The 19,790-nt window shown below is 40.8% G+C and overlaps 1 protein-coding gene across 3 annotated transcripts in view; it reads left to right on the top strand.

Annotated features, from left to right (window-relative positions):
- The first annotated feature begins 6,713 nt into the window (after positions 1–6,713).
- elna (elastin a) overlaps positions 6,714–19,790 on the top strand; it is a 51,488-nt gene continuing 38,411 nt past the window's right edge. For all 3 annotated transcript variants that reach the window (XM_063493692.1, XM_063493691.1, XM_063493693.1), the window contains exons 1-2: positions 6,714–7,003; positions 18,905–18,973. In XM_063493692.1, coding sequence (XP_063349762.1) covers positions 6,928–7,003; positions 18,905–18,973 — 145 coding nt within the window. In that variant the 5' untranslated portion in view covers positions 6,714–6,927. The remainder of the gene's footprint in view (positions 7,004–18,904; positions 18,974–19,790) is intronic.

Here is a 19,790-nt window from a genome sequence, read left to right as displayed (position 1 = left end):
TCAACATAAACAAGTCTCTGCAGATCTGGAGTTTGTTTGGAGATAACCTCCTCCAAAGCGTCTTAGTGTGGTTGTTTTGGTCTACACCCATGTTCACAACCGAACCACACGGGCACACACAAGGCCTGAAAGCAAGACCAACATAAACAGGCTAAACACTGCATGTGTGAAAATATCCTTAGATTAATCATCTCCACCAATGAGGTTATGTAATTATTGTGGTTTGTCTTTTTTTCCTTTTAATTTCCTTGTTTGCTTATTTGTAAGCAGGATTACTCCATTATAGGTGGATTTGCATTAAAACCTTTTTCACAGCTTGGCTCGACTTAGAAGTAACTCCTTTTTGGATTTTAGATCAAGGGTCTGAGTACAGGAATGTTTGCCACTGCAAGGCAGGGCAGAATTGAACATTTTGCATCATAGCTTCATCAACAAATATCAAATTTAAAGAAGGAAAAACTAAGAAAGTATCTAAATGTTCCCACAAAATTATCACTAACTAATCATATTCCATTTGGAGTCTCAGTAAGATGCGAAGTCTCAACTGCTCGTTGCTTTATAACATCTATTATCTGTCTGTTATCAAATTCTGAGGAAAACTGAGGGAGGAAACTGGGTCAGTAAGTTTTGAAGTGGTGAATTTATTTGAATGCCTTTGACTAAATCTTCAGTAGGTTGGAATTTAATATACTAAAGTTTATATATAAAGTTTGTGTGCCTTCTTGGAGAGCCCTCAAAAGTTGACTTTACAGACTTTATTTCCTTTCTAGCAAAGCCAAAATTCAAAGTGGATTATATTCCACGGCTTTGCCAACTGTAAAAGGTCTTTTCTAATCCTTGGTTAAGACAGTTTATTACAGTGTGAAAATCCAAATGCTGTGGTATGTTGAGCAATGCAATGTGACACAAAGAGGATCCAAAGTCTCACAGAGATTTACACTGACAAATCAAAGGAAAAACCACATAAAGTGTCTCAGTAGTAAGGTGTCAGGAAACCACGTGCCACAAGAACTGCTTCAGTGCATCTTGGCATCGACTCTCTTGAACGCTACTGAAGGATGAAACTCCATCCTTCCAAAAATTTTTTCCATCATTTGGTTTTTTGATGATCGTGGGTGAGGTCTGTCTAAAACACTGGCCCGAAGTCTCCCTTCAGTTGCTTGATGATCTGGTCGTTTGTCAATTTCATATTCATCAAACAATTCTGTGACCTTTGTACCCTAAAGATTGAATCCAAAAGAGATCACTCCCATCAGGGCAGAAACATATTTTATTAGAGGATACAGTCATGTGAAACTTTTCACAAGGCTCCGTGCAGGCCTGTGAAAAGCTAAGTAAGCCCATGATTCAACAGCTTGTAGAACCACCTTTAGCAGCATTATCTTGAAGTAATCATTTTCTGTATGACTATCAGTCTCTCACATCATTACAGGGGAATTTGGGCACATTCTTCTTTACAACAGTGTTACAGTTCATTGAGGTCTGTTTCGGTCAGGTTGAGGTCTGAACTTTAACTGGGCCATTGCAACACCTCGATTCTTTTCTTTTTCAGCTATTCTGTTATAGATTTCCTGCTGCGCTTGGGATCATTGTCCCGTCTCGTGACCCAGTTTGGGCCAAGCTTTAGCTGTAGGACACATGGCTTCACATTTCACTCTAGAGTACTTTGGTATACAGAGGAGTTTATGGTTGACTCAAAGACTGCAAGGTGCCCAGGTCTTGTGGTTGCAAAACAAGGCCAAATCATCACCCCTGTACCACTGTGCTTGACAGATAGTATGAGGTGTTTGCACTGATATGCTGTGTTTGGTTTTCTCCAAATGTGTTGCTGTTTATTATGGCCAAACATCTCCCCTTTGATCTCATCTGTCCAAAGGACATTGTTCCAGGCGTCTCGTGGTTTGTTCAGAGAGAGAACAAAGCCTGGCAACATGTCCAAACAAGCCATACTTGTTCAGTCTTTTTCTCATTGTACTGTCATGAAATTAAACATGCTAACTGAGGCCTGTAGAGTCTGAGATGTAGCTCTTGGGTTTGTTGCAGTTTCTCAGAGGATTGCACACTCTGGAGAAACTGACCTTTGGGTGATTTTGCTGGAACATCCATTCCTGGGAAGATTTTGACATTGTGTTAACACACACCTGCATGCTCCAGACCAGCAAACTGCCAAAACTTCTGCTTTTATAGAGATGCTCACGCTTGCTGATGATCAGTTAATCAAGTACATTTGATTAGCAGCACCTGGTTCCTACTGAGCCTCTTCATGCCTATGGAAGCAGAGAGGGAAAATGTTCTTTTTCACATGACTGTAAAAGAGTTGATTCCAAGCAATTTGTACTATTTGCAGTGAACCTCTAGGTTTAGAAACTGACCCAAACCAGAACAATGTCCTCGACAGCATAACAGAACTATTACACCACCATGGCGTCACGGGATTTGGGGTTTTCTTGAACTTGTCTGTAAGTGTGTAATTCTTAGAACATAATCATAAGGTGTTATTGAACAGCAACCTTGTCTACTAGCTATTCTTCATTGATCAATTTTCTTAATCACTGAGGATCTCTTGAGGTCTGGACTTCTTCCAGCTGTCAGGGGCAACCCTGAACAGGCTGCCTGCCCACCAGTCATCTTAATTGAAAACTAACATTACAGTTATACAGTTGACCTAATTACATTACATTGCGGTGAGCCAAATTAGTGAATCCATGTCAGACTAGCTCCTGAAGATTGGCTACCGCGCTGAAAAACCATAAATTCTGGACAATTTTTCCTTGTGGAAAAAGCAAAGAGAAATCGCAGCTTGTTAACCCATCAGAGAAGCTGTTACAAAGAACCAATAAGTTCATTGTCTAATTAATAGCAGTGGGCTTTGTGTGACCTCTCATCAACCCTCACCAGAGTCCATGTTCAGTCTCAGCTCTTTTGGCAAAAACACCATCCAACTCAGCCCAAAGGAAGAATACCAGACATGAGCTAAAATAGACATTTAGCCTCGTGAATAAATTGAGAAAAACGAAGCTCTCATCCAGAATACACTTGTTTCCCAAACAGAGTAGTCAGCTGGGGTTTTTGGTTTGAAACCAAACATGGAAAGAATACTGCCATGCAGAATGCAGGATTAGGTCAGTGTCGTCCTGATGTTTGGATTGTAATTAATGATTTACTTTAATCATAAGAGTTGAGAGCAATTTAAAACTTTCCAGGATCTTGACTGGAATAGACTGTTTTGGACTTGTTCGGTGTGTTTGATGAGTTTACCGAGGACAACACGTGTTTTCATTTACTCTTGAAGTCTGACTTGATAGAGTGTATGATAGAGTGATATTCTAAGCATATATAAGTTGCCTTTCGTTATGAGTGGTGATGTGGGGTGCACTCCTTCAGGAAGATGGGCATAAATGGAAATTATTTGTAATTAGCTGAGAAATTGAAGCTGATCCATAACAGCATGACTCAACATCATAATTCAAACCAAAATATATGCCTTGCCTTCATTCTGATTGAACCTGTAACAGCTGATATTGTTTGCATGCCTTACCTAACGTCAAGAAAATCAACACGAGGGAATATGAACATTAATGGTGGACGTCACTACTATGAAGGATACTGTGTATCTTGGAAGGCAAGACCCATTAGCATGCATGCAACAACCCAGTCTGTCAGGTTTGTGTCTGAGAGAGTAATGGCTTTGGCCGCAGCTCTCGCCAGTAAAAAAGTACCTCTGCTTAACCTCTTCCACTTAAAATCCAAAATATATGTCCCAGAGCAGAAAAAAAGAGATGCACAATGACAGCCTTGTCAGCAGTGAGGTGTTTTGTAAGTAATGGCTCAGCGTGCGGAGCCAAGATCAATCTGCGCGCAGGTGTCTGGAGAGGATGTATCACGTTAGTGATCTAACAGTGGTAATGTTGTGTCTATGAAACACTCACAGTGTGACACAGTTAATGAGTGGGGAGGTAACGAAGTTTTTTTAAACTGATTTGTTGGCGTTGTATTTTTTTAAACCATGAGTAGAAAATACAATGAGCTGTTTATCTGCTATATTTTTCCCCTGAGGTAGTTTTTGTCACCTGCACATTCAAAGACAAATACATCACCTACGTAAAAGTAATGATTTGTAAGGAAGATTTGTTGAGCTCAGCTTTGCAGGTGTTGTTAAATATGCTTAGGCAGGACTGACTGAGAAGAATTTGGTTTGAAGAAGTGGTGAAGTGTGAAGATGGATGCTCCAAGGATCAAGTCAGTGAGATCCTTCTATTACAAAAGTGAAAACAGGATAATATGAAATAAATGAGATAGAACAGTTGCCTCACAGCAAGAAGGTCCTGAGTTCAAGTCCACCTTCTGGCCGGGGTCTTTCTGTGTGGAGTTTGCATGTTCTCCCCGTGTTTGCCTGAGTTCTCTCCAGGTACTTCGGCTTCCTTCCACAATCCAAGACATGCAGTTAGTGGGGTTAGGTTAATTGGTAACTCTAAATTGCCCATAGGTGTGAATGTGAGTGGAAATGGTTGTCTGTCTCCATGTGTTAACTCTGCAACAGACTGGCGACCTGTCCAGGGTGTACCCTGCCTCTCGCCCTAAGACAGCACGATAGGCTTTCACAGGTGGGTTTTAAAGTTCCACATATGTGGACATCACATTTTGGGATGTCTAGACGAAAATACTTAATTTTCTCTACAAGGGCCTGATATCCACTTACGAGGACATTATACTGCCACTGTTCTATCAAAATTTAAAACCAGTGTCCTCATACGTTGATCTCATTTGTCTCAGAAACACAAATTGGGTAAAAAAAAAAAATCTGGTAATTCTTTGTTTTTACATTCCTCAGGTCCTAATCCACCCAAATGGCAAAGAAAAATTTAAAATGCATGCCATGAAAGAGTTTGGATCTTAGGAGGTTAAAGGTATTAACAGTGTAAATCAACCAATGTTAGTTCTACAACACCTTGGAGCCACATCCTCAAAAGCACCATTTCTCAGCCTGGACTGAGGACACTTTGGTCAGTAGACCTCAAAGTCTGGCAAGTTACATAAGGATTATAAAGCTCACTGACACAGAACATTGACTATGAAGAGTACAGAGAGTCCATCTATCAATCCATTTTCTTCCACTTATCCAATTCAGGGTCACAGGGGGACTGGAGCCTATCCCCACTGCCATAGGGCGAGAGGCAGGGTGTGCCCTGGAGAGGCTATCAGTCTGTCACGGGGCTAAAACAGAGAATCAAATAACCACTCACACCTATGAGCAATTTAGAATCACCAGTTAACCTAACAACACTAACTGCATGTTTTTGAACTATGTGAGAAAGGTTAGTACACAGGGAGAACCCACACAAACACGGGGAAAACATGCAAACTCCTCACAGAAAAGCTCTGGCCAGATGGTGGATTCAAACCCAGAACCTTTTTGCTCTGAGAGAACAGTGCCACCATGCTGAGTTCAGGAAGTGATCACCAAAATCTTGAGCTAAGCCTTAAACTTTGTCACATGACCTAATAAGAAGCCTTGTAGCAGCCTTCTGGACCTTTTGTAGAGTGTAGGGTGATCCTTTTCCTTTTTCACAAAAGATCAAGTTAGTGTTGGATTGGGTGACCCTGTATCCTCCCTTAATTACACTGCAATAGGCCTAGGCTGCTGGTGGCTTCTTATGATGCACTGAACATTTCTTCTTCTCCTTTTTCTTTCTCTATGCATTTACACACCACTTTGCATTTAATCATTAGTTATTATTTATCTCAGGCTCTCTTCCAAAGTGTGTCTTTTCTCCTGTCTTCCCCCCATCCCCTCTAACCAGTGATAACAGATGGCTTCCCCTTTCCTGAGAGAGTTTCTTCCAGTTAAAAAGGAGTTTTTCCTTCCCACTCTCGCCATTTGCTTGCTCAAAGGAAATGGCGAGAGTGGCGAGACAGTCATTGTATGTCTATATAGAGCAAACCAAACTGAACTGAATTTGATCCAGGGATGATTTGCTCAGGCAATAAAATGTTTTGCAGATGATAAAAACAGGATCATACAAGACAACCAACTTATTTAGGTTGAACAGCTGATCAAATGTAAAGCTACCAAAGTTATCAGGGGCACAAATAAAAACTTCACTATTTAAGGAGCACAATTACTTCAACCCGGAAGCCTGACATTGACTGAGGTCCTCATGAACTTTCTGAGACACCGAGTAGCTCCTAAGAAACATCATCCTTGGCTTCTTCACACGGTGTCCTCTTTGAGTGATGATTCCTGCCTTTTGCATCGCGGGTTGCCGGGCACAGCATGTTTCAGTTTCCCCAGCTGTTTTTGGAGCCAGGGACATTTTTAATATGTGGCTCTTATATTTGGTGGAAAGATGCTGACTCTTGCTGTGTTCCTTTTCACCCTCTATCCTCAGGTTTTTGTGATTGCTTGGTTAAAAGAGTTGCAAGCTCGTGGCACTGCAAGTGTTGAAAAGCAACGAGCTGAAAATTAAAGCCACAGAGCGCAGGTAATTATCTGGGTTTGTTGTTTGCTCTTCCTCAGTCTGTAACAAATAAATATGCTCTGTATGCTCTGCAAATGCTTGGCAGTCAATTCAATTCCTTCTGGATGGGGGTCTTTCTTGCTCCCTCTCCCGCTCCCTCTCTGTATCTGTGTGTATGTCTCTTGCTCTCTCTCTCCCTCTCCTTGCTGGCAGGAGCGTCTGTGCTGCTGGCAGGAGTGACCAGAATAAAAACAGCAACACCAGACATAGACGAGGAAATAAAGCAAAGTGATCCATTGAACCAGAGTGTTTGCCCTCTCATAATTACATCGAGCTTTTCCCTTTTTTCACCCTCCCCCTGCTTCTTTTTTTTTTTTCATCACTCTTTGAGACTTCGGGGCTAGTGGTAATTAGCCAGAAGAGAATAAAACCAGCTGATCGGGAGAGGGGTGGTGCATTTTGGAGCGAGATGGCTAACAGAAACATTCTGTTGCTCTTCTGTGGACTCTTCCTCTTAGCACTGATTCAACCCTCTCTTCAAGGAGGTAAGTGCATAACCGCAGGTGAATGGAGTCATAATTATTGCTGCATCAATCAAAGGTTTAGAACAGGTGCAAAAAAGTTTTGTTCCTAAACTTAAAATCCTCAGTCATCAAAATTTCTCCTGATGCTTATTACCCACAAGGCAGCAAGAAGTACATATAAAGGCTTTATATAATAAATAAAATTGATATTGTTTGCATCAGATGTTAAACTTGTGCAAAATAAAAATGCAAATTTAAAAAGAGCTCTGCATTATATTGCTTAGTATGCTTGGTTTGCTAATTTATTGATGACTGCTGCTCATTTGATTTTTATTAATTCCCACAATACAATCTATATAGAAAAGAGTTCTTATTTTATGTTTCATGTTCGCAAATAGTGTCCATGTGCATGCTGTCTATGACTCCACACTTCTGTCCCATGAGTTTAAATATTAAGTTTTAAAAGCCACATATTTATCTTAATGATTGCACTCCCCTATTGCATCATTATTATTGTGCAATCTAAATGTAAACCATAACAAGACACCCCTCAAGTCTCCGAACTCGCTTCACATGCATGTGTTTTAATGCATTTCAAACGCTTGAACTGGCTCCTGTGTGCACACCTATCCATATGCGTGCTTATGTTTATATGGCTGCAGATCCAATCCAAAAAATGTAAGAGGAGGCTCCAGCTGGCTCTTCTTTCTACTCAGGAAAAAACACATACTTCTGATTCACTCCTGATGAACTCCTGCGTTGGACAGAGTGAATGTGAGAGTGACTCTAAAAGCTTTCCGCAGCTCTTGTAGCATGTGTGTGTACAGAACCGAGGAGCTAGTTTCAAGTGCAGTTTGTAGTTGAGACTTATCAGTTTCAGACTGAAAGGGAGAGAGTTTGCCTCCCACTATCATTCAGCTAGTGAGTTTGCTTTCTCTCCTCTGCCTGCATTGCTTTGATTGCTTCTTAGTCTGGGATTTGGCTGAGATTCTGAGTTATTCAGTCCCCAACTGGAAAACATGTCAAGCATCTGGGACTGGGTATGCTGTAGTCCATTTGTTGTTGTATTTATTTGCTTAAAAGTTACAGCTGTTTATATTCCTTATCTTCCAGTGTCCAAGTGTACTTTTAGATGCATTATGGCTATGCTGTTAGAGTCCTAAAATAAATATTTTGTCCATGTAAAGTCTCACTTTTTCTAGCTGTCTTCATCTGATTGTAGAATTTCTTTATCCGCTCTGCCTCATGGCACATCCATCATGTCTTCTCATTTCTATGGAGATTTTGAGGTACTTTCATGAAAAATATATAGCAGGTAAAGGAGCCAGCAAATATCAATATTGGCTTAGCAGCGCAACTTTGATCTCAAGATGAGTGTTGAATCTATCCATTTCAAACATTTCTGTGGTGCTCAAACTAGTTCCATCTGTGTCTGTGCACTCTAACCTGAAAAAACCTTCTGGGCACGGTCCAAGGGTAAATTATCTGTGAGTAACACGAACCTCATTAACACCCAATCCACCCATTTAACGGTTCTGCCCAGAAAATGCCTCTTGTGCTTGACAAATTCACGCTTTGAATTATGGTGGACTGACACCCTCTCTGAATAACTTCAGTCAACAAATGTAAATGAGAAATGGTACTGGAGGAAATATACAGTTACTATAGTTTGTTTGTTTGGATCTCCCTCATATGATGAAAGAGGCGGACCAACTTGAAGCTTTTTAAACAATGCGTCCTATAGAACACTAGCTATGGTTTTAAGTATCTCAAGTACCTCAGTCCATATGTTGCATTCACACAGACCATAAAACAATTTAACTGGCCTGTGCCACGTTTTGAGCTTGGCTTCAAGGACAAACAAGGACAGAGTTAATGGCACAACTCTGATTGGCAGGACTTGGCTCTGAGCTCTGATAAAAAGGGGGGAAAAAGCAGTTTTCTTCCTTCAAAGTGTCCAAAGAATTCAGGAGTTTGGGATTTCTTTTTTCTTTAGTGCTGCTGGAAGCCAGTTCCACTCATTTGGCATTAGTCATGATCAGCCTCGAGGAATATAATACATTAATCGGTGCCAGTCGTCTGGCTCTAGGTGAACTTAAATGCATTGCAGAGTGGACTGCCATGCAAAAGCCAAAACACCAGTGTTGACATGCAGCAGTACCTGAGAGTTACTGGTGGGTACCTAAACTCGATGCACTACTTTATTGGTAGCATGTGCTGTGAACACTTCTTTGGCTTTAATCCCTCCTCTGGTGGGGTGGGTTGCCAACCACAGTATACTGGATTAATGTGACATATAGGTGCTCCCAGCGCTCAACAGCTCTACTCTGCAATTACTGAAGCAGTCTATTTGAAGTACCGTCTGAACAAGATGCAGGTTTTTTTGGTGGCGGGGGGGAGATTTTTCCAACAAGGTTCTTCTTCTGCTTCTCTCTAGCTGGAGCCACACAAGCATTTTAATTTGTTGACGTTGAGCGGTTTGGTGTAATTTCCAGCGAGGTGACTTCATTCAGTACACATTTGGATAGAAGCTGTTTAGTTACAAGCACTGATTGGTTTGTTATTGTGAAAGAACTTTTATTCCATGTATACATGTCCCACTCTGGCGCATTTCCTGAGAAAGTGTTAGGGAATTGTACAATTCCATCCATGTTTTACATCAAAGAGGTTTTGCAAAGTCACTCTCTGCATCAAAGCACAAAGCCAGGAGCAATTACTAACATGTTGGCTTTCCTATCGCTCTTTCTTTCTTTTTCTTTTTTTACTATAACTACTGTTAAGAAGGTTACACAAATCGGAGCAGAGGTTTAGGATGGATGAGTTGTTTTAATACGCATTATGTAATTTGAAGAAGAATGCACTGCTAATATCCAGGGAACAACCTCTTAGTTCTTGCACTTCTTTTTTTTTTCACTACCAGTCTTGACTTTATAAACCCAGCACACAGTTTAATGGAAACCAATTCTTTCTCTGACTCACTGCTTTGCAAACCCAATGTGTTACGATTTAAATGCCTACAGGTTTTGGATAGTAGTCACTTCTCACCACTGCTACAAAAACATATCAATAATTTGTTTAGCTCTTACTCTTTGTGTGTAAATGTCAGTCTGAGCATCTTCCAGTCAGATGTTTGGTCTGCAATCGAGGAGTGCCAAGTGTTCAACAAAGAGGCACATTATCTCCGATGATTCATTCCAGCCACTATGCAAGCAGCCCTCACCAGGCTGCGAGCTGGTAGGTGCAATCTTACCGGGCCAGCAATCTGAAGTGGCTCCAGTCAGGAACTTTTTCATCTTCGGCCGCCACGGCTGATGTCCAACTTCTTCTTTTAGGTTTACAACAAACACCACGACAGCACTATTTTTTTTATTTAAAAAGCCACAAAAGAGGATGAGCTGATGAGAAAAAATGGAAAGAAACTCTAATTTTAATCAAATGCATCACATGAGGTTAATCAAAATCATCAAAGTCCTCTGCGGATAAACAATGTATCCTGTGTTGTGATTGATTTTTTTTGGGAGGGGGGGTGTTGTTTTGGGTTATTCACAATATGTAGTCCTGTCAAAAACCAAATACACCTTTACTAATTTCATAAGAATTAAGAGGGTAAGTTGCAGCCAGATGCTGGTAATCAAATGCACTTTATTAACTGATCAGCAGCAAGTGTGAGTATGTCTATAAAAGCAGAAGTTTTTTCAGTTTGCTGGTCTGAAGCATTCAGGTGTGTGTGTGTGTGTGTGTGTGTGTGTGTGTGTGTTAACACAATGCCATCTTCCAGCATTGTGATCAGTTCCAGCAAGTTAACACCAAGGACAGCCTGTGCAATCCTCAGAGAGACTGCAACAAACCCAAGAGCAACATCTCAGACTGTACATGCCTCAGTTAGTATATTCAATGTTAAAGTTTCAGACCTGAACAGCTTAGGTTTACAGGTCTGCAAACCATAGTGCATGGCGCCATGTTTGGTAAAACCCAAACACAGCTATCAGCACAAAAATCACAGTCCTGGTGGAAAGATGATGATTTTAGCTTGTGTTGCAACTACTGAGCCTGGGCACCTTGCAGTCACTGAGTCGACCATGAACTCCTCTGTACAACAAAATATTCTAGAGTCAAATGTCAGGCCATCTGTCCGACAGCTAAAACCCGTTATTTCACTAGCTGGGCCCACGTCCTGATTTTAAGTTTGACAGCATTTTAGTAAGTAAAGGTGAATGCTTGGACATGAATTGAGCTGCAGTTTGGGGAAAGGCTCGAAGGGGACTGGCTGCTGCTCCCGGGCCTGGCAGATTCCCATGTACTAAATAGAAGTGAAGAAGTTAAAGAATTGAAAAGGTAAGGGAGGGTGGGGCACGTAAACGAGAATGAACACCTTATAGAACTGGGAGAACCTATATAGATGAAAACTGGAAGGAGCATGTTTGGAGGCGTGGTCCCGCTCCTGAAATTCCGATACTTAATCTCCAATTGACCATGCAACAGGACAGTGATCCCAAGCACAAAAGAATGGAAACAAAAGTGTTGCAATGGCCCAAAGTCTAGACCTAAACATGACTGAAATGCTGCGGTGGGTCCTGTGAAAACCCTCCTTTTCATTACTTTATAGGGGATTTCTTTGCAAAGCACAACACATTTTGAGAAACAAAACTTTTTTCATATCTTAAACTATATTTTAGTCGGTACAATTCACAGTGGTGTTATGTTCAGTTGTCCCATCAGTTAACTTGGTTTTTACCAAGTCAAAAGAAATGCAGGGCACACATTTTGGAACATTGCAAACAGTGGATAATGATTTTAGTCATTTATGGTCCTTTTAACATTTCATTTGTAACTCTGTTGGTTCCACTGGTTGATACAATCACATAAATCAGATTTTGGAGGGGAGTCATAACATGAACAACTTGTTCCATTAGCTTGTAGTGATTTCACATGGTTGATGGTTATCTCCAACCACGGCCCAGTTTCCTCCGTAATGCTCACGTTTGCAATCCTCACACAGGAGAGCCCACAGCAGCTGCTCCAAACCCATGTTTGGTTTCAAAGGCATGACTTTCCTAATCTTGTAATGATACCCTGTCAGCTTCCAGTAGAAAGCTTCACTAGAGCCACCAGAAGGTGAACACTGACAGGACTGAAATCTGGTCTTGTGAGTTGTTAAAATTCTGCTCACCACATGCTTATGTTTCGCTTCAGTCACTGAAACAAGATGGGAAACTGTAGAAAGGGAAGTTGAAATCAGTTGGGGGTGAGACTAACATAGATTTTAACTTTGAAAAATTTCATTTTCTGAACTGCTTCTCACATTTTTCCAACATGCTTTGGAAAATAGTGCAAAAATAGTGGAATGGATGACTGATTGGCCAGCTGTCATGTTTCTGATAACGGGAGATGTAAGAGTGCCAGGAACCGCAGTGTTTGCTTCACTGCAGTGCTCCTTGGGTTGCGCTACGAGAGCTTTCCATAAAGAGAGAACCAAACCTCCTCTTCTGGGACAGCGGTTTTGGATACATGATGTGAATACAGCAAACAGCTGCTAGTTTGCCAAAACATTTTAAAATTTTATCTAAAGCGATAGAAATACAGGCGCAGAATCATGTAAATGTGATGTAAACACTGTCCAGATCTGCCAATACTTCACAAACTATGCTCTGTGAACACAATGGTAATGGCTCTGTAAGCTTTTTATGAAGGGAATGCCTTCATTAACTGTTTACGAGGTCGTGTGTGTGTGTGTGTGTGTGTGTGTGTGTGTGTGTGTGTGTGTGTGTGTGTGTGTGTGTGTGTGTGTGTGTGTGTGTGTGTGTGTGTGTGTACTCACACACGTAAGCGTGTTTTGCATACACAAGTCAGGCAAATTGCTCAATCAACTCCAAAGACCAATTATTAAACAGCCACAGCACAGGGTCAGAGAAATGTCACATTACTCACCCAGCTTGTTGTAAATGAAGTAAGACGAAGATCTTTCAAAGAGCAATTGTAAAAACTGCCATTAACTTGGGTGGTACTATGGAAAAATCCGTCATTGGCTTTGGTTTGATTTAGTAACAAAACAAGATCTGACTTACAATTTCCTACCTTCTCTACGAGCCAGTCATTATTTTTGGGCCCAGTAACCCATATCCTCATAAAAATCAAGTGTGTAAGCCAGTGTACATTTTCCACTTAGGCTATAATTTGTGATAAATTCATGAATTACAATGGAAGGCTTTGCTGCCAGTTTTGATGCTCAGGCAATACATCAAATAAATTATCTTGCCAGCTGAACAGCTGATAAACATGTCACTTTTTAATTTCCAGGCTGACACTCAAAACATGACATTAGGCAAAGCTAAACATATCTGGATGCGGGCCTTTCCACTTGTTAGCTTGTGTCTAGTGAACTACGTCATTTTAATGAAACTCAAAACAAGGGAATTAGGCAAACCCAAAACACTACGTCCACATATGTGGACGCGTGTGAAAATGATTTCTATCTAAGCCTTCAGGCTTTTCACAGATTGTCCTCTTTGTTCTCCATAAATGCAAATGCAAATTCCCTGGAAACGAAATAATCAACTCTCGTCAGAGTTTGAATGTCAAGTGTTGACAAGATTTTCACGCTTCAAGCAACCCTCATTGCTGATACACAAATTTAGAAAGTATTTTCCTTGCATAAGGTAAAAATATAAATGATGTGAGGTTGAGATTTTCCACACAGCTGCAACTTGGCTGTGATTTATATAAGACTGGAAGCATACGTTTTAAATAAGTGGTGCGCCTTGAGCTACCGATAAGAAACTGTCTTATAAAACAGTGGCTATTTTAAAAAGTAATAAAAATCTGACTAATGACACTTCTGACACCTTTGTAAGAAACGTGTCCCTCTCTTAGGGAGTCTAGGAAATGTTGCGAATCACTAAAATAACAGAATACATGACAGGGTGAGGAACACTACATGTTGTAATGGGGTACTTAAATGCACCAACACAGTCTAGAACTGTGTGTTAAGCTATTCACAGGGGCCCCTGTAGGTAAAGTGAATAATGTTGAGCATTTTGCTGCAGTACAATGATCTGCTGGGAAATCTTAGGTCCTTGCATTGACCTGGCCTCCAAACTTCCAAATCCCTTTCCAATTGAGCATCTGTGAGAAACATCAGAAAAAGCTGGACCCAGAAAGGCCCCACACCACAATCCATATCCCAGTGTCAGGGAGCGCAGGATAGCCCTATGGATCCCCTGTCTCCCCTATCTATGATGCTGACTGGGTGTTTTTTTGGCAGCAAGAGGGACCACTCCACAATTTGACTATCCAAAACCTTTTTTTATTAGCTGTTTTTCCCTTAGCTAGGAGTGATGAGTTAGCTGTAGCCTATTCATGCTGTCATAGGTCCAGAGGTTAGGTAACCCCAGATCAGGTCATTTATTTGACACAGGCCTAACACAAAGACACACGCTCACTCTGACATCAACACCTACAGTACGGCCAATTTAGAATCAGCAATTAACCTAGTGAGCATATTGTTAGACTGGCAGAGCTGCAGAGAACTCCACTCATTCATACAAGTACTTTTTTTTACATCTACTTGTTTTTCTACGCTCTGGTGGATGCATCGGCGAGCAACATGAGGTTCAGTATCTTCCACAAGGATACGTTGACATGCAAACTGGAGGTCACTGCAGCCATTGTTTTTGCCTTCCGTGGTGGACTTTTAGATCTTTGAAGCTTTTTGCCGGTTCTCTTGTCGCTCTTTTCCCTGTTCTGGCCCCAGTGTCAGCCGAACAGCAATCAGCAGAAGCATCCAGCAATGCACAGAGAAGCTCTTGGAGGATTGCACAGGAGTGTATGTGGGTTTGGTGAAAAACCCTCTTTTCCCCATTAGGAAAGTGACAATCCCCACTAGGGTTTAAATACCTGGGACTATCCACCATTTGGTTTTAGAACTGAAGAAGCCTCTTGGCTGAGAGGTATGGAAGCCCATTTCTGCCACTAAAAAAAAAAAAAAGTATCCATAACTCGAAATTTCGACTTATTTTTATAGTTCGACTTATTAACTTGAAATTTTGAGAAAATTAACTCAAAATTTCGAGTTAGCTCTGCCCATCAGTAATCTACGTGGAATGCGCACTCAAAGCCGGATCTCAACAAATTGGCGCTTTCGAGAGTACGTTTGCTGATAGTAACACCATGTGATTCAGCTAATAACACAAGGATTTCATCATTTGTGAAGCCACACTGAAAATAATCAGCAATTTGTGCATTCATGACTGGCTGTAATACTTGTAGCTTAGCTGTAGCATTTATAGCTGAGGGCTTCAGCTTCCAGGTAACAAAGAAATGACGTAATTCACATAGATTACTGATTGGCAGCGCTAACTTGAAATTTCGAGTTATTAACTCAAAATTTTGAGAAAAATAAGTCAACATTTTGAGCTACTTTTCTCGAAATTCTGAGTTAATAAGACAAAATTTCAAGTTATTAAGTCGAAATTTTGAGTTATGGATCCTTTTTTGTGTGGTGGAAACAGGCTTCCATAGAGAGGTGAAACATCGTCACGAAAATTAAAGAAGTTCAGTCACTTTCTTTCTAAACTCCATAGACTACTATGACTTGAATGACTAAGAACCTACACAGACAGACTATAAACTATGCTTGAGGTCTGTCTCACACAGTAGTCCCGCTTGCGCTTTTGTTAATCAGAGGCAGCCAATCAGAAGAATGTTTGCTTAAAGTACTAAAGAAAAACAGCTTATTTCAGACAGTGGATAAGCTGTGTGCACCAAAACCTCAGGATAGGGATTATTGTGTAAATGATGAAAAAAATCCTCTCTTACAGTCCAAGAATCAAATGATGGAGGTGAAAATGAGGATAATAGGCTGTGTTTTATATTATGACTGATCAGTCTGTGTAGATTTGGATGTGAGGTTTGGATGTTAGCAATTATCCTGAGGGTTACAGACAGTACAAAAGTGACTTCTTTTCCTTCTCTGTCTTTATTTTTTGCAAAGTTAACCACTGAAGTGTAGCTCGGAGTCGCCTAGTTTACTGGCTACACCACATCAAAAACTTTCTTGACATCTCTTGACAGGTTTCATTGCTTGTCTTCAGTCCCCCTGCCTCCAAAATGTGGCGTAAGGGTGATTCATATCTGGCAGGCCCTTAGACACCATGTTAGGTGAAAGTGGCGAATTATTATGTCTTTGCCTTTGTGGTGGGTGGAGTGATTGCTCTAAATGTTGCTCCCTTATGTTACACTCAAAAGTGATGCAGCAATAGCTATTCCTGCTGGCAGGCTGAATTATTTAATGTGGTGAACCACAGTGAGGCAAACTCCATCTTCCATTATGAAGAGAAAACTAGAAATTTGTGTTTTAATCTTAACATTGTCTTCTGTGATTAGCATGCAAAATACCACAGGAAGTCTCAGGATCTCGCCACCAGATAATGAACTTTGTACTTGCGACTGGCTTACTTTGCTGATGACTAGCTTACTGACAACCCATTCACTAAGAGTCCCACAGCTGGACCACATTCAAGTCCAAAGTGAAACTGGTGATAAGTCAAAATTGCTGCCAGGGTTCCTGTGAGTGCATGTACATCATCACCCTCTTAATATGCACAGAGCACTCTGCAGAAAAAATACACTCTGTACACCCTATTTAGGTTGTAACAGTCATTAACATTTAACCGATAACAAGAAAGCTTATTTCTCCCTAAACAGCACCCAGTAATTTATTAATATTTTCTTTTTCCCTTCTTATTTATCCTAAGTTGTCACAACTTCTTCTGTTCCAGTGGAGATAACCTGCACCAAGAAGGTTTCTACACATAAAATTAGATTTGTTATGATTACCTTTTAGCTTTTACTCTAAAAAACTGGGGCCACCAGTCTTCTTTTCTCAACACCATGCACGTCACAAACACCCAGCAAACTTGACTGTACAGTACATCTAAATCCTGCTTGCTCTCCGAGTCAGTCTTGTCCTCCACACACATTCCAACACATTCCCATGACCTGGCTGAGTTCATGAGGAACATAAGCACATGATGATGGTGATGATTAAGAAAATCATGAAGAAATCTTCAAATTTATTGACGTAGGTCAGAGCACTTGGCAGAGGTCAGTTTGTGCCTTATTTGGATGCACAGTCTTGGTGAACCCGGTGCACTCTGTGGATGTGGTACAGTAGCACGACTGGATTCTAAGCAGAAGGAAAACTGGAGCAGACCCGCAGTCCGTCCTGCCTCACTTACAATGCCAGCACAGGAAATCCTCCTTTTGATTGCTAAATGAAGGCGCAAGATTGAGAACAATAACTGTGCGTCCACTGTGTAGTGCCTTGCACTTGAGCTCTATGCCATGGAGCCACGGGCATGGGCAAACTAATAGAGACAGACAAACATGTGCACTGCATTTCAAATTAATACACAGCCCTTTTTTGTTTCAGTCTGCAAGGCCAAACCTCAAGAAATGTGATCAGTCCAGCACTCTGATCCTTCCAGCAAGGATAAGTTAAGAGACACCCTATCATTTGTCCTACACTGCAGACAACCACAGGGGTTATAAGACCTTTCTTGGCGCATTACTTTTTGCTCAACACAACATTTTATCTCTTCATCATAAACAATCGTGTTTACCCCTTAACTATCAGCACAGTTGCAAAGTATCTGAATGAGTGCGACACTGGTGTCCATAGCTTCACTGCAAACCACTTACAGCTGCGTCAGTACATTTAAATGAAAGATTTTCATACATAGCTTCCTTGTAATTCAATAATCCAGCTGTGTGTTAAAAAATATCTTCTTCTTCCAGTCCAGGTGGTTCCTGCATCATCCTCTAGGACTTCGCACTTCACTAGTTCCCCCCATTGATTAGCACTGCTTTATTAGCCTCAGCTGTAAAACTGATAATACAGTTGCACAAATCAAAAAATATATCACAGGTTGTTAGCGCTTTCTTCAATCCGGCATACTCGATAAAATGCATGGGCTGTTTTTTTTTTTTTTGGTTTTGGTTTGTTTGGGTTTTTTTGTGGCATGTGTGATGAACTTTGATTCATCCAGCTTGGACAGTAATACCTTGTAATGTTCCTCCTCTAATGGCCTCACTCAGTGGACGGAACCGAAAGCCCAGTTTTCAAAGTGTATTCTCTAATAAACACATGAACGCCTTTGACATGTGTTTTAAATTAAATTGCCTTCCAACACATGTAAGAGCCATTAAACATAATCATTGTGGTCTTACAGCCACATTCTCTCATTTACATTGTGTTTTTTGTGATATAAACCAGGTTTTCCCCTCAAAAAATATTACTTGTAATTTTGGCTTTAGCTCACCGGTCCCGTTGGATTTAGCTGTTAGTCGTCCCAGAACAACTGCAGTCATTTTTTTTAAGTCTCCATTTCTTTTTATTTCTCTTGTTGTTCCTTGCACACATGAGGCCACCATGTCTGGGATCCAGAACGACCATCTCAGGAGTTACTCAGAGTTGCAGCCAAAAATCAGGCGAAAAATAAGGCTAGGGGATGCAGGTGGGGGTTGTGGGTATCCAGAGTGGTGCAGTAGGATTCAGAAAGAAAGTTTCCAACTGCAGTACCTCATCAGTATGAAAACGATTTGAATTTTCTCCTCATCAAACTTATAAAGTTTCCCTTTCACTGTGGATTCGGCTGGAGCTGCTGTGTGCACGTTTCATTTAATTTCTGCAACCTGGGGCGGATGTGTATACCAAGGACAGATTCCATTTTTGCTTTATGGGTCACAGATGATGGAAGTGTTTAAGAGTGTTTGTCCAATAAATGAGCTCTTTGTTTAGAAATGCTATTAGAAGCAATGTGCTTTTTAAAGAAAAATATATGGCTGCATGCCCATATTTCTAGTTAGTGTCACATGTGTTTGTGATAGAAGATAACTTCTTGCTTTTTCTGATCTGTGCTCCAGGTGTGTATCTACCACCTGGTGCTGGGTTAGGACCAGGAGGCGGTGGAACAGGAACTGGATTCTTTCCAGGTAAAAGAGCATCCACCAAGTGTCTGCACAATTTAAAAAAAAAAAAAAAAAAAACCAAGAACGCAGCCACTATAAACAAAGTCTGCTTCTTTTTAGAAAAGGTATGAGAGGTAAATCGAACTACCGTGGAGCAGAAGTTTAACTAAAAGAAATGGTAGTATAAGAATCACTGCAATGTGAACATGCAATTGACTCAAAATAAAGACACTTGCAGTATTATGTGCAAAAGAATATAAGAAACATAGCAATCTACTTGGCGGTGCTTTGTCATCAAACTTCAAAGCTGAGTTGATAGTTAAGTCTTGGCACTGATGATTCAAATGATTGAAAGTGGCTCACACAGATTTAATGTTCTTATTTATAACTGAAACCTAAGGGGTCTGTTTCTGTCAAAAGCATAAACTGGAAAGTCTGAAACTGTCTGAGTAAACATTTAACTCAAAAAGTCTTTCAAGGGTGAAAATGTGCATGTTTTTGACATGTAATCATCCTTTTCTCTTGTTGTATGTACTCACAAATATACACTCGTGTGAAAAAGAAAGTTTTCACATGACTTCATGCAGTCCTGTCAAAGCACACTCTTACCGCCTCCAGAAGAATTAATAAGGTAAGTAGGAGCCAGGTGCTGCTAATCAAATGCATATAATTAACCGATCATCAGGAAGTGTGACCACTTCCAAAGGTTGCCTGAAGAAAGCGTCTTCTCTCTAAAATAAACATGACAGCATGGCTTAGGCTTGCAAAGCTGCATTTGAACAAACCACAAGATTTCAGGAACAATTTCCTTCGAGCCAAAGTAGAGATGCTTGGCCATAAC

The sequence above is a fragment of the Pelmatolapia mariae genome, linkage group LG14 (genome assembly GCF_036321145.2).
Source record: "Pelmatolapia mariae isolate MD_Pm_ZW linkage group LG14, Pm_UMD_F_2, whole genome shotgun sequence".
NCBI classification, from domain to species: domain Eukaryota; kingdom Metazoa; phylum Chordata; class Actinopteri; order Cichliformes; family Cichlidae; genus Pelmatolapia; species Pelmatolapia mariae.
The sequence above is the reverse complement of the archived record's forward strand: the minus strand, read 5'-3'. Positions and strand labels throughout refer to the sequence as shown.